Source organism: Theobroma umbraticum, unplaced genomic scaffold (assembly GCF_002168275.2).
Source record: "Theobroma umbraticum cultivar Fairchild unplaced genomic scaffold, ASM216827v3 scaffold_44.0, whole genome shotgun sequence".
In the NCBI taxonomy this organism is placed as follows: domain Eukaryota; kingdom Viridiplantae; phylum Streptophyta; class Magnoliopsida; order Malvales; family Malvaceae; genus Theobroma; species Theobroma umbraticum.
Window position 1 is genome coordinate 4208656 of NW_018397255.1, and position 21526 is coordinate 4230181.

Below are 21526 nucleotides of genomic sequence, written 5' to 3' on the forward strand. Positions count from 1 at the left end.
CTTGGATATTAATTTATAGAAGTAACTATATATGCTTTTTTAGGCTTTCAGTTTATTATAACCTTGGCTTTCGAAGCTTAATGAAAGTAGCTTTCAAAGCGACAACCTTTTTCGCGCACAACACCAGACACGGCAAAATTTTATTTCAAAGATTTCAAAGATCCAAACCCTCCAAACTTTCCACAAGCGGGCGTGAAACGAAGATATTTAGCGCCCAAACAAACAAATCCTATTGGTCCTTTCCATTTCACGCGGATTACAATCCACGGCATTCCTTCTTTCCACCGTACGATCAAAGAAAAAAAAAGAGAAAGATCCTCCCTCCACTTCAAAATTTCCAAATTTTCGAATCTCCCACGCTACTAAGCTCCTCTATATAAAACCGCCTAAATCTCCACCCAAACTCCGCATCCAAAATCTTCTCTCATTATCTCAAGAGGCAAACAGCAAGTCACTAAATCTCCGTTCCACTTTTCACTTCCCAAATGGCTCGTACTAAGCAAACCGCCAGAAAATCCACTGGAGGCAAAGCACCAAGGAAGCAATTGGCCACCAAAGCCGCTAGAAAATCAGCCCCAGCCACAGGCGGAGTCAAGAAGCCACATAGGTTCAGGCCAGGAACCGTGGCCTTGCGTGAAATCCGAAAGTACCAAAAGAGTACCGAACTCCTGATCAGGAAACTCCCATTCCAGAGGCTGGTGAGGGAAATTGCCCAGGATTTCAAGACCGATCTGAGGTTCCAAAGCAGCGCCGTTGCGGCTCTTCAGGAGGCGGCTGAAGCTTACTTGGTGGGTCTCTTCGAAGATACCAATCTGTGTGCCATTCACGCTAAGAGGGTTACTATTATGCCTAAGGATATCCAGTTGGCTCGTAGGATTAGGGGCGAGAGGGCTTAGATATACTTGCTTTAGGTTTGTATTTATTTTGTGTGTTAAGGGTTTAATGTGGGAAATATGGAGGTGTAAAGTTGAGGTGAATTAGATGGTAATTTGATGTTTGGAGCAGGTCTAAGGTTAATGTCCTTGAATGCTATGTGTTTGTTATTGGAAATGGTTTTAATTACGGAAATGAATGACTTTTTCTTAATTGGGGAATTAATTGGTTTTGTTATGGTCCTTGACCGGGATATTGACTTTTCTTTTTCCTAACTTCTGGTCGAGTAGTTTGACCTTTTTGTAATATGACCCATTTTGTGGTGCCAATGGTGTCTCCCTGTTTTCTATTGAAAACTGATGGATGCAGCACTTTGTAAGAACAGTGTCTGCTTTTGGTTTCTTCACCATTCTTTCATACTCTTTTGCATCAGTTTTTTCTATCTCCTCTTTGTTTTTGTTTTTTTTGTTTTTTGCATTGTTGTGGTAAAATATCATTTGTACCTTTTACAATAAAAGAGCTATTCTATTCTGTTTCACATTTTATGATTTATTTTTTAATATTACTTTATTTGAATATTAATTCTATCATTTTATCTTTATTTAGACTCATTATTTTCTTAATTTTTTCATATATTAAATAAATAAGTAAAAATAATTGAATGTAATGATGGAATATCTAGCTAATTTAATTTCATTAATTTTTTTCAATTTGAATAAATCTTATCTAGAAGTAATTTTGCCTCGTTCTAGTGATAAAAGTGTACATTGTGAATTTTGATTAGATTGACATTTCAATGATCATTTTTGGCTTAGCTTAAATAGTGTGAGCTTATGATTGTGATTGTTAGAGTAATTATATGAAGTAAAACAAAAGTTTGATTACTTTATTTGTGTGATTGAATTGGTGTTGAAATTAATACACGTGTAGTAGTTAAACTTTTATATGTTGTTCATGTGAACAAATTTTTTTTAAAAAAAGGCATTTCTATTCAACAAATTTCACTTTAATTTTGATGGAATGGTTATCAAATATATATCATACCTAACATAATTTATCACTTTTCATTAATATTTTTTTTTCGAAATCAATAAATGTTCAAGAAAAAATGTCACAGAGCTTGATTTGTACTAAAAACGCGGAGGTACCTTTGGGCCAGGCATATGAGGTTATATGACCGCAAAACAAAAGCCCATTACACACAGGGTGTGGCTTCTGTACCTCGGAATACAAATCCACAAAGCCCAAGTGGTGGGGCAGAGCCTGGCCCCTTCACACTTACAGAATCCCCCACTCAATAAGCCTCAAATCTTGAAAATTTTATTTTCTCCTTTTAATTGGTTGCTTAAAAAACAATTGGGATCCCCTGGGGCCCCTTTTTTTTTTCTTTGTACTTCAGCAATGTCTTTACTGTATTATCATTCATACAATATTTTATATGTTCTTTTTCGATTTTCTAGACTTTTTAGGTTTTGAGTACTATTATTGTATCATGTTCTTCAAATTAAAACAACAAAAGTGGCATGATACTTGGAGCAATGACTCAGACGCTGAGATGGCACACTTGGTTTTGTCTCAGCATATTCCATTTGTACAATTCTTAGAAAACCAGAGAATTTTGATAATTAATTGCCTTCAAAGGGAGTTTTGTATATCGTACAATTCACAACTATTCAACGCAATGGTCTAAAAAATAAAAGGGTTTTACTTTCGAATACTTTTCTTTACGAATAAGGTATTAAGTTGAAAAAGATAAGGAGAAGGAAATACGATTCATTATATTTGTAAATTTTCTTTCACATGGAATTCAATCCCTGTTAAAAAAAATATTAGAATTTGATTATCCTATCAATTTTTAGTTAGGGATATGGTTAAGATTTTGAAATTCCATGGCTTTTCTAGGTGAAATTTTATTACTTTCTTTATCCTTGTTTTTTTTTTAAAAAATAATATAATCCAAAGTTTACATGGTTTTTGGTAGACAACTGAACATTTTCAGCTAAAGAATTATTTTTTAAAAAATTCCACATGCTTCAAATCATATATGCTTCCAATTATATATTTATTTTAATTTATAGTATTATATATATTTAGAAGCAAGATTAAGATTTAAAAGACTTAAAGGAAATGAAAAAAATTAACCCAATAATTCTCTCTTGTCATTTTGTGAAAATTAACACGTGGAAAGAACAAAAGGCAAAGGACATGAGTGGAGAAAACCAGGCTATAAAGCAGAAACCAAACCCCATTTATTTGCTCCTATTGCAGGAATTGAGCTTCCTTTTGCCCAAGGTCCATCCAAGATAAAAAGACCCCCCCATCTCCATCTTTCATGTGCTGCATCATATACAAATACGAAACAAGACAAGGCAAATAAAATCCAAGTGTCGGGTCTTTCACACGTAGGGTCCAAAAGCAGGGCAAAAAGGCACAAAAATTATTCTTTTATTTGCATTAAAACACTTAATTTAACAGTTGTAAATTGGATTTTCTTCAGAAAGAAGGTTGGCTATTTGGAAGTTGAATGGTGCACAATATCCAAAGGTTTCTAATGATTTGATGGTGGGGAGATTGCTAGTTTATTTGATCGTACGGACATCTCTGAATTATTCTCCTTTGTTTCTGCAATTTTACAAGTTGATCGAAGAAGAAAAGGGACGCAGTCCAAGCATTACAAGGTTATTTCCATCCACTGTGTTTCAAATGTGGCAAAAGCCACTCACAAAAAGAAGTTTTCAGTAGGATACATTTCTTTATATTCTTATTTCCTCTTTGAACCTTGGTTTTTCACATGATTCCTTTCTTTTTGTTGTGCAAAGCCTTACCAGATGCCTTCTTTCTTAATAAAATAAAACCTCTTAGAGTCGGAGCCAATATTGTTTAGTGCATAACACATGTAATTAACAGAAACAAAAGTTCTTTCCTTTAACTTTGACTTGCTATAAAGGTAGTGTTTCTTTGAAGTTTTATATCCTTTAGAATAAGAAATAGATCAATTAAAGTGTGATACAATTTCAATGTGAACGTAAAAATAAGATAGCCTAAATATTGTTAAATTTTTTTAATATAAAAATTTGTTTATTATTTTTATTTAAATTAAGATAACTTTTTTGGATTTTTTCATTTAAAGAAAAGTTAGTAAATATAGTTAATTTTTCTTAAAATGAATAAAATAAAAAATGTTGTATCTTAATTTGAATGAAATAACTGGTTGAATTTTTAAATAAAAATTTGAATAATATTAAATATTAAAATAAATATTTAGTCAAATAAGATAGTATTATATATTATGATAGTGATTTGAATGAGTTTACCTTTTTATCTAGATAAATTTTTCATATATTTTACTGATTAGTTAATTCACTCATAAATTTTGACATAGGAAACGTGGAGATTGAAAATAGAGATGACGATATTAATGTGAATAGAAGCCGGATATGGAGCAAATGTTTATCTAAATTGCTGAAATTGTCTAACTAAAAGACCTAAGAATCTATAATCAGTAAAAATAAATAATTTTAAGTTAACAAATAAATTTATCTAGGAATGTCTTATCCGCAATGCCAAGTTGAATAATGTGTATTTATATCCTTTCATAATTTGTCTATTCTGTTGTACCTGTTATAATAAAATGTTATGTCTCTTTCTCTATCAAATTTCTTTTGAATAAAATAACAAAACTTCATATGTAACAAAGCAATGGTCTAATTTGTGATGCCCCAAACCTAAACCTGTAACTTTGGGTAGTTGACACATTTGACACTTGTTTAATATGAACACATATGATTAAAAAATATAAGCCTAAGATTTAAATGTCTCTATAATAATATAAAAGTAATAAAAGAGTTTTCTTTCTTTTTTTGTTGAAAATAAAAAGTCTATTTGGGCACTACCAACCAACAGAACAGGTTAAAAGGATAAATCCCAATTGCTATATAAGGCTGATCCCGTTGGCAACAACCCACAAGCTAGCCTCCCATATTTGACATAAGGCAAACATGTCCTGTCCAACAATTGGTGCCACCGCCCACATAAGCAACGGTGTCACTTCAGTTGACTGCCAGAAACAAGTCCGTTCATGGCGGCTTCTTCGTTCCCTCATGGAACTCCTCATTCCAAGCTGCAACCGCACCTTCGTCGAAGACCATGAGATCAAACATGAAAATTACCTTCACAGCTATTATCCACAACCTGTCTGTACTCCTAGTGTAATTACAGGTACCATCTTTGGTTATCGCAGGGGAAAAGTGAGCTTTTGTATTCAAGCAAACTCAAAGTCCACCAACCCAATTCTCCTCCTTGAGTTTGCAGTCCCAACAGCGGTTCTGGCTAGAGAAATGCAAGGTGGTATCCTCCGGATTGCGCTGGAGTGTACCAGTTCAGGGAATGATAGAGACTCAGTTTTGTCCATGCCAGTGTGGACTATGTATTGTAATGGAAGGAAAGTTGGGTATGCATTTAAGCGCAGGCCATCGAAAGCTGATATGGATGCTTTAAGGCTAATGGGTTCAGTTGTTGTCGGTGCTGGAATGATTAGTGGAAAGGAACTCGATCATGACGATGAACTTATGTACCTGAGGGCTAACTTTGATAGAGTTCGTGGTTCATCTCATTCTGAATCATTCCATTTGATTGATCCGGATGGAAACATTGGTCAGGAGCTTAGTATTTTCTTTTTCCGGTCAAGGCCATGACCTTGATTCTGGTTTTTCCCCAGATACTTTTTGATTTCAAGTCTGGTGGGTGGTTGCACTGTAACCAGTTTTTAGCCCGTCCCCTTCTTTTTGAGCTGTGCTGATCATTAGCATAGCTTTAACAGCCTTTGTATTTGAGAAAAATCTATGTTTTGGGGGGCAGTGACAATACCATCTGTACGGCCTGTTTAAGGGAAACTAGATTTCTGTAACTATAACAAAAGTGGAAAAGATCATCAGGTTTAACCATGAAGTGTTTTTTTTCTCCTCTACTTCAAAATGAAACTAGTTAATATGCCATTTTTACCATATCGTTTCAGTAGCATGGATGATTCTGAATGGAATTTTCAGTCTGTCAAGAACATGCTGTAAACATCAAGACAGCGAAAGCGCATTCCCTCTCCCAGAAGAACAATGATATTACCATTGCCCTGTGGGCAAGGCTGTCCCCATTTGGCATATATCCAAATAACCCGACCATTCGACAAATCATATATATCTTGATTTCAGTATGCAAATTCGGCAGACCATGATGAACCAGTCTGTCCTAAAAACAGTAACCTGCACTAAATCCCTTTTTCCCCCTTGGGGGTAATTTCTTAAGGATTAATTATAAAACATTGACAGAGCAACATGTCTCATGCAGGCTTGCATATATGAACCAGGTAAAAGTCATAGGAAAAATGCCATTGCAGATCATGAGAATTTTGAACAGTTCACGCTTCCAACATACCAAAAACAAAACATACTAACATCATCCTCTACATCATCACTATTTTTTAAATTGTTTAGCAAGGCGCAACAAAATCCAACTTTTTCTCTTCCTTTTTCTTTCAAACTTCTGAATAGCACCAGCATAATGTATATAATATTTTTAGCAGCCGAAAATGGGCTGCTTAAAATGGACAGCTGCCCAAATCTGTTTTAACCCTTTATTATTCTAATCTCTGAGAATTATATTTCATGAGCTTCATTGAACCAAAAACAGTGCACCAAAAGAATATATGATTCGTGTATGTGTTTATATATATGCCATATGCAGAGATCCAGACTGTGAAAAAACAAAAGACTTCTGTGATAGAAATCTGACAACTTGAGATTACAGTCCTTTCTCAATATTTGCCATACTATATTTGTATGAACATGTAGATGAACACATATTTGAAGTTTTAGTGAGGTAGAGATTTTTGTCCAATTGTCAGGGTGGGGGCTTTTTTTTTCTCTAAAATGGGAGATGATATGTGGTTGTATGAGCTGTTATGTTGATGCCTTGCGTCGTTTTTTCCAGAGCTTGTGTGTAGATACAGTAATGTGCACATGGAAGGAGGATCTGTAATCATGAATTGGTGTCCATCACCTTTCTATTACTATTTTGGTTGGGTCTCTGCCTTTTTCACTTTTAAGCTTAACAAGTTTTTTTTTTTTCTTTTTCTTTTTTTAAAAAAATTAAATTATCATGTAATCGACTTTTTATTTGTTTGTTTTTAAAAGATCTCTGGTAAGAACCTAGATGTTCAATGCCATGGATGCACCCAAGGTAAGAGTGGGGCTAAATTAATAATTAAAGAGGTAATACAGAGATAAGAAAGGTTAGATTTCCTATAATTGTTGTCACAACTTATCAATACGATTTATGTCACAAAAATATTTGTATCTTATACGAGTTAATTCACATAACTCATGTTAACACATTTAATTAACCGTATTAATAAGTTAATTTACATTAATTAATAAATATTTAACTTGTTTAAATTTATTTATTAAATTATTAATATTTAAATACATAAAATAACTCATTATTCATAATAAATTAATTATATTTAAATAGATTAATCATTTCATGATAATTCATGTAAATGTATAACATGATTAATTAATAGTATTTAATTGGTATTAATCTATCTATTTATATAAGTTTACTTTTACACAAGCTGATTATATACCGATAATTATATGAATTGCCAGCTCTAAGTGGAGTTGGCCATTTTGCTTGTGCGTTCTACCAAGCTTGTGATATCATGTATACTGTTGTTCAGCTAATTAGTGTTGAGATATTTTAGGTGTTATAATGCTTTTTAAGATGTCTAGAACGAGTAATAGGTTACTTATTCAAGTTTATTTTGAATTGTAATTTGTATTTATTATTAATTGAAATATAACTATTACTATTATGGAACCTAGGCTTAAACACGTTAGGACATAAGTACACTTGTCTTTCTTGATACAAATTAATTGTCTCTCCTTATGTCTTCACCTTTAGCCTTTCCCAATCACAAGCTAATGTATTTATTTTTATGGAAGGTGACAAGCTACTGTATCTTGTTGTCCAACTCACATGCCTTATATATAATCCTCTATTCAAACATTTAATTTTCATGATTGGCGTTTGTGTCGTTATTGAAAAAAAATAGTGTTCACATCTCTTTTTTTCAAATAAAAATAATGATAAAATTATATATAATTCTGATAAAACATTAGGATATCTTAAATTTAATATATTCCCCAATGCCTTACTCCTCCATTTAATTCTCCTGATGAAAATTAATTTATTTTTTCACCCTTTTCAAAACGAATTAAGGGCATATATTTATATTCCTTTCTCCTTACAACTACGTACTAACGCAAGCTCAAAGGAGCCGTCCTCCCATTTATAACTTACCAAAAAATTACTTGTAAGATTTATATTCGTGACACTCTTAGTATATAGTTCTTACTCAGATATATTCATCTTATATTCAATTTCTAATATGCGAAATGATTTTTAAAACTTTATATTATAATCAGATCTTCTGACTTTGTCAGGTGGGAGGGAGGGAGGTAGGACAACACCTATCATTTTAGGCCATCTGTCATTAATTATTTAGGTTTAATTATAATCACACAGCTTTTTGGTAATTTAATCAGAAGATAATATAGAAAAAAAGATGTTTTTGATTTGTTAGTTAGAATATTCGATATCACATGAAACATGTTTAATTATTCTTAGTTCTAGATTTTTATGATTTGATCAGCAACAAATAAAATGAAAAAGGAATCATTGCTACTTGATTGAGCACTTGGGGATTGAGAAAAAATTGCTTGCTGGGATTTAGATAAAGCTACTAATTTATTAATTGGAGATCTAATAAGCCTAGATATACTAATTTTACAAATGATTCCTAAAACAATTCATGTACAAAACATTAATTATTATAGATAAAAAAATCTAGAGAAAAACAGGTCTTTTCTTTATGTGACAATATATGCCTCCCTTTCATTTTCAAAATTATATAATTAATAATCGACATTAATTAATAAAACTTTATTAAAATAAGATTTTTATTATCAAAATTTTAATATAGAATAATAATTGATTTCTTTTAAAAGAAATATAGGAGGGCCAAGTGTTGTGATTATTGTTGAGAATGATGGTTTTTTTTTTCCAAAAAAAACATTTCAATAACTAATTTAAAGAATTTTCAATATATTCCTAAAGAAAACCGGTATGTTAAAATGAACCCGGTCCGAGTTAGGTGGCGAATGACTGCCAATCCCATTTCCCTCCTATAGCAACTGCACCTAACGGTCATTTAAGTTTGGTAGTTGAAGCTTTGAACTTTGAAGAAAAAACCCAGGGAAATAAATGAAAAAAAAAAAACAGATTTTTTGAAAGAGCAAAACAAAAATATTTAATTCTCTCTTCTACCTTCTCTTCAAATCCTCAACCTCCCCTTCTCTATCGATTTCTTTCTTTTTCAACCATGCTCTTTTTATTTTATTTTGTTTTTGGATTCATTATTTCTGGTATTGTACTCCCCATTTTCTCTATCCGTTTGGACCATTTCGATTCAAGCCACCTCATTTTGCTCCTATGGGAAGCCTCAAATTCTTCAGGTTTTTCAGTTTTAGAACCCACTTTGACGGCCTCCGTTATTCCAACTCGGTTCATCAAAACCTTGTAAGCAATGCTAATAGTAATATCAATCATCATGACCAGGATGGGTTCTTTTCGAATTCCGTTTTCAGGTTTCTCCGGCGTTTTCAGTCTAGAGGTGAGTCGTCCCCCGTTAAGTTCTAATTTTATAGTTTAGTTTGGTTTTATAGGAAGTGTTTTCTGAGACGAGGTTTTTGTGTTTTTGGGTTGTTTGTTTGAGATATGTAGAGAAGATTGATGGGGGTTCAAAGACAGAAGCAGAAGAGAAGGTTTACTCTTGGTTATATGCTTTGGCCAGATCAGAAAGGGATTTGGTTTTCGAGTATGTTCGATCCACAGAAAGAGGTTAGCTTGTTAATTTTTTTCTGATTTAGTGCTTTTATTGATTGGATTAGTATTGGGTTAATGGAGTGCCTGTTGTTAGTAGGATGTTTATAAAATATGCTGTCTGTTGATTGATGGATTACTGATAAAACTTTTTGATTTTTCAGTCTATTTAGATAAATTAAGAATTGCATTAATGCAGCAAATTACTCCTACCAAAAAAAAGTTACATCGGTGATACAGAGATATATACTCAATGATGAATTTATTGTAAAAATCAAATATTAACCGCAAAAGCTTCTTTGAGGAAATAATTAATTAGGTAGCACACTTCCTTGATCTGTTTACCTTTTTTTTTTTCGGGTGCCGTTAACATGCTCATTTCTCGCTTTTGAGCAGGCTTGAGCTTTACCGAAGCCGAGAGGAGATTGAAGGAAAATGGCCCAAATGTTCCTTTTGAATATAAATTTCCAAGCTGGTGGCATCTTCTGTGGAACGCCTTCTTTCATCCTTTCAACATCATTCTGATTGTGTTGTCAGCACTCTCATACATAACCAGTGATAATCCAAATGGATGCATCATGCTTATATTGGTTTTTATTAGTGTCTCCCTTCGATTCTATCAGGTACTTCTTACTTGCTCAGTATTCAAATGAGCGTCCTACATCCTTCTTTGCTTCAAAAGGCTTTTAACGATATATTCAATATGCCACCCAGGAATATGGTAGTTCAAAAGCGGCCATGAAACTTTCAGAATTTGTAAGAAGTCCAGTTAAAGTTCAAAGATGTGCAGGGAGGGTGGTTCAGACTGAATTAATCGTACAAGTGGACCAAAGAGATGTTGTTCCAGGAGACATTGTCATTTTTGAGCCTGGGGACCTGTTTCCTGGTGATGTAAGACTATTAACTTCGAAACACCTGGTTGTAAGGTATAGCAACTTCAACATTTCCCCTTTTTGGTGTGATGGTTGAAATTTCCCTTTATGTCCTTTTTCTGTCTGGTCAACCATGGAAAGCCTTATTACATCCTTGCTTCTTGAACAGTCAGTCCTCACTAACAGGGGAGTCTTGGTCAACTGAAAAAACAGCCGATGTGACAGAAGATAGGAGCACTCCTCTGCTAGAATTAAAGAACATCTGTTTCATGGTAGGTATAGTTGCTCCAATATCACTCTTTGATTTGTTACTTCTAGTAGTAGTACTTTTTGCAACACAAACAGAATTTAATGGTCCCATGTAGAAAATACTCACATGTTGCTCTTAGTATCTCAGTTAATGATAGTATCAGGAACAGTGGCTGGCCATTAATCATTTGCACTATTTGAATCTAAGAAGTATGGCAACTTCAGTTTAGCTAATAATCAAGTTATCTATCAGTAGGTAGTCATAGATTCTTACTACGTCATACACTGAGGTATATACCCGTTGTGATTAATATTTCAGGGGACAAATGTCGTATCAGGTACTGGAACTGGTCTAGTTGTCTCCACTGGCTCCAAGACCTACATAAGCACCATGTTTTCGACTATTGGAAAGCACAAACCAGCAGATAGTTTTGAGAAGGGTATTCGGCAGATATCTTATGTGCTTGTTGGTGTGATGCTTCTAGTAGTCACAATCATAATTCTGGTAGAGTACTTTAATTTTTATGATATAAGTGAGAGCACTCTTTTTGGAATCTCGGTTGCATGTGCCCTTACTCCTCAAATGCTTCCGCTCATCATCAACACAAGTCTTGCAAAGGGAGCACTTGCAATGGCAAGAGAAAGATGCATAGTCAAAAGCTTATCAGCCATACGAGACATGGGATCAATGTGAGTTCCTGAATATAGAGATTAAAAACTTAAAAACTGTTAAATGAGTTAATGCTTACTTCTATGTTGGTGCTGAAGTAATACTTAAACTTGAAGCAAAGGGATTATTAGTTTTGTGTACATTTGTGAAAGAAAGAGGAGAAGCGGAGAGACAGTTATTCTGGTACTTGACAGTAAAATTAGTATGTTTGTCAAATTGTTTGTAAGGCACAGTGCCAGTTATATATAGTCCATCAACTGCACGATCAAATCACACCATTACTACTTGAAGTGTATTGCATCAGCTTTATTAATGAGTATGAACTTAAAAAGTTGACACAGCAAATCAAGTTGTTCTTCCACTGAGATGCTTGATTTAAGCAAAGAGGAAAATTGCATAACATAACAATCAGAAATAGTACATAGAAGGGAGATTTGGTGATTCTTTGGATTCAGAAGCATGCTTAATTACACAGGATGACAGCATTCTTTCACCTGTAAATCTGGGTCAAAGACCTCTGCTTGCTTCCACCCTTTTGAAACCAAGAGTTTCACATATAGATCTAATTTGCTCAAATCATAGGACATCTACCTCAAAAAATGCATTTGCAAAGGCTTCATAAAAACACTTGCATTTTGATGCTGCAGCATGTGAAAAATCCTAGCTCATGCTCTCCGTTGTTATGCATACTAGGTTCAGCAAGTTTTTCATTTTGGAGTTCAATTATTTTGACATGTTGTTACTTATTTTTGTTTTGGCAGGGATATCCTATGTATTGACAAAACTGGGACGCTCACCATGAACCGTGCAATCATGGTTAATCATCTGGATTGCTGGGGTTCTCCAAGAGAAAAGGTCTTACGTTTTGCCTTCCTGAATTCTTACTTCAAGAGTGATCAGAAATATCCTCTAGATGATGCAATTTTGGCATTTGTGTACACAAACGGATACCGGTTCCAACCATCCAAATGGAAAAAGATAGATGAAATCCCTTTTGATTTTATAAGAAGAAGAGTATCTGTCATTTTGGAAACAGAATCTAATCCAGAAGGCAGAAATAGCCAACCCTGCTATAGATTCATGATAACCAAAGGAGCACTTGAAGAAGTGATGAAAGTTTGCTCCTATGTGGAGCATGTAGATAGGGGTGAGATAACAGCTTTCTCTGCAGAAGACCAACATAGGACTTTAATTGTGGTGGAAGAACTAAGCAATGAGGGATTACGGGTTATAGGAGTTGCAATAAAGAATCTACCACAAACAGTGAGTTCAAATCTCCTTTAAACCATTTTCTTTTTTATTTTATGCTCTTGCTATCCGCCTATCCCTTTCTGTTTTACCTTTTACGCGCATGAATTTCAAAAAGTTTCTCCTTTCTTAGTAATCAAATTTAACAGTATTTCATGCCATTAACTAGATTAGCTCACCTAGTCACCAAGCACTTGACATCCTTTTAAAACATGATTTGCTCGTTAGTATCAGGTTTGGCCAGAGCTTTTAGGAATGATACTCCCAAGTCCATCCTTTATGGGAGAAAGGTTTGGGAATTTGGATATTTGGTACCTCCAAGCCAATCCTATGATAGAAAAACAATTCTTAAAGTGCCTTGAATGTAATGCAGTTTTATGTCATGTTGCAGCAAATAAGTGAGCAAAGCATGGACAATGAGGATGGTGTTGAATCAGACATGGTATTCCTTGGTCTGATAACATTCTTTGACCCACCTAAGGACTCAGCAAAGCAAGCTCTATGGCGGTTGGCTGAGAGGGGAGTAAAAGCAAAAGTATTAACTGGTGATTCACTGTCTCTAGCAATAAGAATTTGCCAGGAAGTTGGCATCAGAACCACACACATAACTACAGGACCAGACCTGGAGCTACTCAACCAGGATGACTTTCACGAAAATGTTAGAAAGGCTACAGTTCTGGCTCGGCTTACCCCCTCTCTGAAACTGAGAGTAGTACAGTCCTTGCAGACAGTTGGTAATCATGTTGTTGGGTTCTTGGGAGATGGAATAAACGATTCACTCGCATTGGATGCTGCTAATGTAGGAATATCAGTTGATTCAGCAGCATCAGTTGCAAAAGACTTGGCTGACATCATTTTACTTGAGAAAGACTTAAACGTGCTCGTTGCTGGAGTCGAGCAAGGTCGTCTTACTTTTGGCAACACAAAGAAATACATAAAACTGTCAGTTATTGCTAACCTAGGGAGTGTTCTTTCACTCTTCATAGCAACTCTCTTCCTCAGATTTGAGCCATTGACTCCAACGCAACTCCTTGCACAGAACTTCTTGTATAGTGTGGGTCAGATCGCAATTCCGTGGGACAAGATGGAAGAAGATTATGTCAAAATCCCTCAAAGATGGTCTGTGAAAGGTTTGCCGATGTTTATATTATGGAATGGCCCCGTCTGCACTCTCTGTGATGTAGCCACCCTGTTGTTCCTTTGGTTTTATTACAGTTCTGATGGTCAGTTGAGTAAAACTTTCTTCCGTTCCGCCTGGTTTGTTGAAGGACTTCTCATGCAGACCTTGATTTACCACTTGATACGGACAGAGAAAATTCCCTTGATTATGGAGATTGCTTCTTGGCCTGTAATTGGTTCAACAGTCCTGATTTCTGCTGTTGGTATTGCAATACCATTCTCAGTAATTGGAGATTTCATGGGATTCACTGACTTGCCACTCTCATATTTCGGGTTTTTGGTTGTGCTTTTTATAGGGTATTTTACAGTAGGTCAAGTAGTCAAGAGACTTTACATTTTGGTCTACAAAAAATGGCTTTAGATATCATACTGAGATGATGTGAGAAGAATGCTTACAGAAACAGAATCTAAAGTAGGAACAAATTTTTCCTTGTACATTATCGAGAGAGTACATACATTGCCATTGTTTTGACAGGATTGACCACATTTTTTTTTTTGGATATTCTCTGCTCTACCAATGTTATTGTGCTTGCATATTTGCCAAAATCAATGTAATGGGTGTTTTACAGAAGAGATGAATGTAATGGTGGCGTAGCAAAGACCTTCAAAATGGGGAAAAAGAAAAGAAAAAGCCGCACTTGATCATCCTCTTCATATCTGGGTCTCAAGGAACTCCATTGTTCAAAATATTTGACACAGATGGAACCAGACCGACGCAAGTAAAAGCCATGTAAGGCTGTTGAAAATTTTCTCTTTCTGTGAATTACCTGCATAAATATATGTCACATGCCGTTCAGAACAGAGATAAAAAAGAAACAAGACTATAGTTGTGAGACAGAAGAGTTGACTGTAATTGGATGACTTCAGTACCCTAAATGTCCATCTCCGAAAACAAAGTGAAGATAGGTTTAGAATATTACTTAATTGGAGATAATTGTTCCCAATGCTCCATTCAAAATCCCAGTGCTTTCTGTCATTCTTGAGTGTCCAATAAGCCCAACCAAAGGAAGCGGCATCATACACCTCTAACTGGGCTCTTCCAAAGTCTTGATAGTCTGATTGAGACCCACTTGTAACGTTCCACTCATTTACCCACTCACCTGAAACAAAATCCAAATAAAAATGTAAGAATTGCATCTTAAGTAGATTGCATATCTAAAGTCAGCATATAGAGTAACATAATTAAAACATACACATATCAAAGTTCAGCAACTACGAAACACCTTTTGACTGACAGCAAGATTAGAAGTTCATTGATTTCTAAAATGTAATCTTTTAAATCAAACACTGTTTTGTTGAGAAAGAAAATAGAACTTGAGTTACCAATAAAAACAAGTGGACCATTTGCACCATTCAAAGCTTGTAGTTGAGCCTCCCTGCTCTGGTATATGAATTGGATATTATCTATAGCACTCTTGTTAACAAAGAAAGTATCGAAGAGATTATAGTAATGCAAATCCACCACTATGTTGTGGGAGCCTATATCAGCCTGATAAAGTTCCAGTGGATCTGCATTGCCAATTCTTTGGCATATTACCACATAAGCTGATGGTGAGTGTTTCCGCACAATTTCATAGCCCTGTTTGTAATATGAAACTAATGTATCCAGTGGAACTGACGCAGCAGATGGTTCATTTAATAGCTCTATTCCCAGCAAGACAGGATGTTTTGCATACCTACAACAAACAAGATGATTCAATCAAATTAAACTTTACAAAGCCACAAAGCTGCAGAAGCTCAAAGGCTAAGGATTAGATCACTGGAGTTGGAAAGATTGTGTTAGCCCAAACTTTACTACTTAGGATATTGACTGACTAGCAATGAACAGAAATTCTTCAGAAAACTTTGATATCTTGTTGAGTCAACAAATCAAATGACATGTAATTTCACAGAAAATTTTAACAGAGAGGACATTCTCAAATGCTAACATGGCTGGGATCTTAGGTACAACAAATTACACAAGATGAACAGCTTTTGATAAAAAAATATAGCAAGCCATAAAACATTTGGAATTCTATGAGTCATGGTTTTGATTTGTATGACAGATTGCTACACCAAAACTTAGCATGATGAGAAAAAGGGAGGAAGAAACAGCGTGTAACAGAAAGCAAGTTGAGGTGGTTGTAGGACTACCCCAATTGTGGACTCCATTGTTGTCATTTACACATGAGATGAAATGAGAAAAACAGGGAGATCTATTAATTTGCATTTCTTTTTTGCTAGAAGTCAATCAATACAAATACCATTTCTTACTTTCTTTTTTCTTTCTCTCTTCCAGGTTCGATGGGCGTGAATATGGTGATCAAATATCATTGAATGAGAAAATCAGTACATGCAATTCCATGAGGCACCCAAACTCCAAATTACAATCCACCAGTACGCAGTGATGATAAAATTTTGTTTAGCATTGCTGCATGACCTTCACAAACTGGCATCTAAATCGCTAAACTACTAGAACATTTTTTGTTTATCCCCATCACTCTGGCTACAATCACTTTCAAAGGCAAATCCATTAATTTGTTAGGACTTACCTGGAAGCTAGAAAATCTATAACATGCAAAGTCCGTGAAATGTAATCTGAAGATGTAGGCCAGCCTGTTGTGCCATCTTGACTAGCACTATGTTCCATCCCATTTTGGGAGCCAGGGGCAGCATGAAGGTCAATTATGCACTTAATGTTATAGGCTCTGCATCGAAATATTCACATACTCATCAAAGGACATGCAGAGCTAAAATCATAGCAGTCTTACAAAGAAAAGTGAAATAAAGACTTACTGTGCCCATGAAAATGCATTATCAAGAGCTTCTAGAGTTCCCCCAATGAATGGAGCAGGAGGATTAGGATCAAAAGCAATCCACCAGCCGACAGGGATCCTCACAGTATTTATTCCATGTCTAAATAGAAACTCAAAATCTCCTACATTGATAAAAGTGTTTCTGTGCCTCTGCAGTTTCACCCCCCCAAAAAAAAGTTAGTAAAATAAAAGATTGAATTAAACCTAGTGGTGAATTATGTTATTTGCACTTATCCACAATTATCCAGAGTTATGGAATATTATTCTGCCAATGCACAATTAGCCAAAGATTGTCATAATTAGCTATGAAAATTCTCTTGTTGGAGATATGCTTTCAGTCCAACACCTGGGGAATATCCTAATAAAATGATAACAAACAATGTAATGAGAACAATATGCACTCAAACATGCATGTAAACAAGAAGGCAGGATAATAAAAAACTGCTGATTTATGAGCAGTTCATCTTATCTGCTGAAAATGTTTTTCTTGCTCAACAGTTCAGAGATTACAGAAATCATACTATGTTGTTGAAAGTTTGAAAAATGGTGTTCAAGATTTAACTTCTGCAATCTTTATGATAAATGGTTTAAGATAATACGAAATGCAATCAAACCTACTTGACCTTCTTCAGAATGATTGATGAACGTAACAAGTTTTAACTGTCGTCCACCCCCGCTCCCCTCCAAAAAAAAAAAAAAGAAGAGAAATTGTTTACGGTACCTCAAGAACCTGTTTTGCCTTGTTATGTCCATATCCATTTGCTAGCTGATAATCTCCATGCAAGTTATTAGCTACAATTGACATTTCAAATGTGGCTGCATTATCATCCCATCCTGGGGTCCCTGGATAATCTGCCGTGAGCCAATTCCCTATGGTGGCCTAAAATATAAAGAATCATCAAGTTTTACTACGTCACAGTTTGGCATCATATTTAAACCAGAGATTCAGTGAAAGAACACTCAGACAATCTTAACTGCCATGGAGCAAATTTATGAAGGTTCAGTTGCTTGCATTTGGGTTATGATACTATTTGATAGTTGCAAGCTGAAGTGAAAATACACATTAATCCGGTAAGTGATAATCCAGCGACCAGCTATTATGCTCTTGTATACAATTATAATTGGGAAGTTTGTCTTAATCTCCCAAATGTGACAATTAAACCTGATGCAATGTCAGATAAAACAAGCATGGCTCAAATAAAAACATTAATATCATGCTGAATGACAAATTACTGAAACTTGCTTTACGTAATTAAAATCTCAGAAATTCTCCTCAATTGAAGGTTCTTGACCATACTACAAGTTCTCAATCTTTAGTACAACTTGCCATTTATTTGTGAACCTTAATCTTTTAGTGTTCAACCAGCGCTCTTGACAACCAGGCAGGGACTGAAATATTGGGTGCTTGTATATTTTAACCATATCATTTAAGAGACAGATGGCAAAAAAATGTCAGTCTATTATTTGCCACCAACATTACTGATGCGTGATCTTTGAATGGTTTGGTAAACTCAAAAGTGAAGGGTTTGGTATTATACCTGGAGATAGGTCCCACTCTTAGTTTTGATGTGTACTTGACCATTGTTATTTCTTTCAATTTGAAATGTTTCAGTTGTGGAAGCTGATTCTGCTGTTGCAGATACAGAGCATCCAGTACCATAACATGTTAGAAACTGGCCTTGTGTGGTGCGGAACTGAAATTCTGATTCAGAAACTCTCCATAACTGCATGAAAAGAAAATTGTTGGATAAGAGATTTCATTTCAGAAGAAGGATTTACCTTTTAAAAGCCCCACAAGTCAGCTCAAGATGAGACGCATGAGATATCAGTCAACACAACAAGAAAGACTGTTTTCACAAGCATTAATCACAATTGATGGAGGACAATAAAATTCTACAATGCTTAAAGAAAAGTAACAACATGATACAAGTAACTCGGGACAACTATCCATTTGATAAGAATTTCTCTCCCCCACTTTCATAGAGAACATAGAAAATGAAATGAGATAAACCTTATTTGCCACTACAACTGAAATGGCCTTTATCACCTTTACTTTAGGTACACCACGCACTTCATATTCTACAGTTTTCTACCACATACCCACCATGAGCCATCCTTTTCCAAGGAAAAATCCAATGACTCATTACTCCATATAAACTTGTGAAAATTAGTCTTTAACAAAAAATTTTGGATAATGGGTGAATTTAGAAGTTTTGCAAGGCAAAATGTTGTAAACCCGTAATAGGCTTTTATTGATCAAGTGAACCCAGAAACCAATTTGTTAGGATAAGGCATATGTGTTAAAATGTGGCAATGAAGAACCTCACTCTGGATATTTAACCAGAAGAAAACTACCTAAATACATCTCACGGACATAGATTGGATCTTCTCTTTTTGCATTACTCATTGTTGTTCCTTCCAACCAAAACTTGGTTAACTAAGCAGAATAGATAAAGGTTTCACTTGCTGTAATATCTGCAAGAATGTAACTAGTAGGTCCAAAGAGTCAATCAAGCTCAAGTTTAACATACAACACAAGATCAAATTATGAGATAAAGACCAAAAATTTTGTTTGGCATCTTACTGTAAAGGTTTCCCAAGAAGATGCAGCATCTCTATTAACTGAAACGTCCATCCCACCTCCATTCTCTGCACAAATATATTTCTGCAATGTCACCGACTTGAATTGAACCTGTGTTCCATCCTACATTTCAATATCCATAAACATGTGACCTGATAGAAAAACTAAGGAAAAAAAAAACAAAAAAGTTTATGCCAAGACAAAAAGCTTAATACTCACAAGCATGTCCCCATTGGGAATGCCATCAAAAAGAGAAGGCTTGATCCAACCTTCAATAACCAACCATCCTCCTAAGTTCACCCCTCTCACTTTAGAATCTCCATGCAACCCCTCCACTTACAAAATTAAAAGACAATTTCAACAAGTTGGATTTTCAATACAATGAGCATTTTTCAAGAAACACAAAAGGAATCCAAGAAAAAAAAATAGGAGCTTCGAGCTTACCCGAAAATGCTACATAAAAGATTAGCCAACAACAGAGTGAAAATGCAAATACCCATTTGCTAAAAACAAGTTCCATGAAGAATGCAGCCCTCTTCACTGCATCAAACAAAAGCTAAAACATAGAATCCAACATCAAAAATAGAAACAGAATAACGAATATATGAGAGAGAGGCTCTCTCCCTGGAAAACAAAACCCGCCCACTTGGGAGAGAATCTTTAGTAATTCTTTCCTTATCAATCAATTTATACCAAATTCAACCTCGTAAACAATCATAACATTTAATTCTTTAACTTGAATTTTTGCATTAAATTATTGCATTAGTCATAAAACTCAATCTTTCTCCAAGATCAAGACAAAAACAAGAAACCCCATTAAAAGTATTCAACAGAAGAAGAAGAAAAGAACATTTTTCCAGTGTTGGCAAGGAGTAAAAAAGGGGGAACCTGAAAGCTTTCTCTGGTTTCACATTTTTAATGTACAAAACCCAAAAAGGTTAGAAAGGAAGCTCCCTTTGCTTGGAAAATTTGGTTTTGTGCTTGTTGTGTAGTTTAGAGTCAAGAAAAAGGTTAGAAAAAGCCTGCTTCTTGAGCAACAATATTACGGTTTGAAGCTGAAAAGCCTTTAGAAGAGTAAAAAGATAAGCCGGTTGGGGAACCACCTCCACTTTACATCCACATGCAATTTTTTTTTTTCTTTCTGTTTTCCGTTTTCTTTCTTCTCGGCGCCTAGCGAACCCAACCCGAGAGGGCTCTCAAAACCCGACCGGAACAGGAAAAGGGGAAACGGCGACGACAACCTTGGGAGGTGTCTACTGCTTAACAAGGCTGCCCCCATGGCCGGTGGGGCTTACTGTTTCTCTCTCAGTTGCGGGTTAAATTTGACGGAACTTTGTCTTGTCCAAAAAGTTACTATCACATTGCGGTTTTCAGTTCTTACCGTCGTTGTTAGCGTTAGTAGTGTTTGGCAGTTAAAACTTCAAAGCCAATTTTGACCTTCAGCCGCCAACATGTGGCACGGACCGGATTTTGACTCACCCAGATGGAAGAGGAAAAATAAGTGAAAAAAATAAACAAATTAAAAAAATTAAAGGATAGAAAACAAGAAGGATTTTCTTAATTACATTTCAAAAAAATTAATTTTCAAAAAATTCAAAATTCTCCTTTCTAAAGAGGTAAAATGATATTTTTATCTTTATTTTTTATTTTATCTTTTCATAACTCAATAAGTGGTTTTATATATTAGTATTATAGTTTACATTATTAATTATTTTGGAAGTATATAAAATACAATTATATCCATTCATCGGTGATGAGTTTATGTATATACACTCTATAAAACACTTTGATAAATTCTATATAATTCAAGATTGTAATTAGATAATTAAAAAATTACAATATATGATCTCATGTTTTATATATCGTAAACAATGAATATCGATTTTTTCGTTGGTTTTCAAAATATTTATTATCTTTATCTGCTTTCTTATTTTTGATTTGATTACTAAAGATTATTATATGCTAATGACATTCACAATAACAATCATAACCATAGGGTTTTATCTTTTCACTCTTTAATATTTCATTGCCAACCACCCAATACTACACATTTTATTGATTGATGATTAGAAATGAAAAAGCAAGAGTTGGAAGTATATATATATATATATATATATATATATAT

At 34.8% G+C, this 21526-nt stretch overlaps 4 protein-coding genes across 9 annotated transcripts; 3 read left to right on the forward strand and 1 right to left on the reverse strand.

Annotated features, from left to right (window-relative positions):
- Positions 1 to 393: 393 nt before the first annotated feature.
- Positions 394 to 1098, forward strand: LOC110429248 (histone H3.2). Its single transcript, XM_021445186.2, has one exon. It carries the CDS (start codon positions 486 to 488, stop codon positions 894 to 896), a length of 411 nt encoding a protein of 136 aa, XP_021300861.1. The 5' UTR covers positions 394 to 485; the 3' UTR covers positions 897 to 1098.
- A 3731-nt stretch (positions 1099 to 4829) lies between these two features.
- Positions 4830 to 5795, forward strand: LOC110409706 (protein MIZU-KUSSEI 1-like). Its single transcript, XM_021419144.1, has one exon. It carries the CDS (start codon positions 4872 to 4874, stop codon positions 5565 to 5567), a length of 696 nt encoding a protein of 231 aa, XP_021274819.1. The 5' UTR covers positions 4830 to 4871; the 3' UTR covers positions 5568 to 5795.
- Positions 5796 to 9192: 3397 nt separating this feature from the next.
- On the forward strand, positions 9193 to 14596 carry LOC110408770 (uncharacterized). The gene is made up of 8 exons (XM_021417842.2): positions 9193 to 9598; positions 9709 to 9825; positions 10204 to 10430; positions 10522 to 10733; positions 10849 to 10951; positions 11248 to 11618; positions 12360 to 12861; positions 13238 to 14596. The coding sequence occupies exons 1-8, from the start codon at positions 9418 to 9420 to the stop codon at positions 14384 to 14386; spliced, it is 2862 nt and encodes a 953-aa protein (XP_021273517.1). The 5' UTR covers positions 9193 to 9417; the 3' UTR covers positions 14387 to 14596.
- LOC110408771 (putative glucan 1,3-beta-glucosidase A) lies at positions 14434 to 20769 on the reverse strand. 6 transcript variants are annotated; one of them, XM_021417847.1, is made up of 11 exons: positions 20505 to 20769; positions 19846 to 19941; positions 19621 to 19736; positions 19405 to 19524; positions 18359 to 18544; positions 17542 to 17700; positions 16801 to 16970; positions 16557 to 16712; positions 15349 to 15701; positions 14946 to 15125; positions 14434 to 14792 (listed from the first exon to the last, which is right to left on the reverse strand). In XM_021417847.1, exons 2-11 carry the CDS (start codon positions 19919 to 19921, stop codon positions 14707 to 14709), a joined length of 1602 nt encoding a protein of 533 aa, XP_021273522.1. In that variant the 5' UTR covers positions 19922 to 19941; positions 20505 to 20769; the 3' UTR covers positions 14434 to 14706. The 6 variants fall into 6 exon arrangements, with proteins under 6 accessions (XP_021273522.1, XP_021273520.1, XP_021273521.1 ...); XM_021417845.1 differs by having other exon boundaries at positions 19846 to 19957; XM_021417846.1 differs by having other exon boundaries at positions 20290 to 20769.
- Between the last annotated feature and the right edge of the window lie 757 nt (positions 20770 to 21526).

Excerpts from the sequence above, each read along its gene's own strand:
- LOC110429248 (XM_021445186.2), top strand. The coding sequence starts at position 486 with ATGGCTCGTACTAAGCAAACCGCCAGAAAATCCACTGGAGGCAAAGCA.
- LOC110409706 (XM_021419144.1), top strand. The coding sequence starts at position 4,872 with ATGTCCTGTCCAACAATTGGTGCCACCGCCCACATAAGCAACGGTGTC.
- LOC110408770 (XM_021417842.2), top strand. The coding sequence starts at position 9,418 with ATGGGAAGCCTCAAATTCTTCAGGTTTTTCAGTTTTAGAACCCACTTT. Across the intron at positions 9,599-9,708 it reads CCGGCGTTTTCAGTCTAGAG|AGAAGATTGATGGGGGTTCA; the intron begins GTGAGTCGTCCC and ends TGAGATATGTAG. Across the intron at positions 10,952-11,247 it reads TAAAGAACATCTGTTTCATG|GGGACAAATGTCGTATCAGG; the intron begins GTAGGTATAGTT and ends TTAATATTTCAG.
- LOC110408771 (XM_021417847.1), bottom strand. The coding sequence starts at position 19,921 with ATGGAACTTGTTTTTAGCAAATGGGTATTTGCATTTTCACTCTGTTGT. Across the intron at positions 16,971-17,541 it reads AGGCAAAACAGGTTCTTGAG|AGGCACAGAAACACTTTTAT; the intron begins GTACCGTAAACA and ends GTGAAACTGCAG. Across the intron at positions 15,702-16,556 it reads ATAGATTTTCTAGCTTCCAG|GTATGCAAAACATCCTGTCT; the intron begins GTAAGTCCTAAC and ends TGTTTGTTGTAG.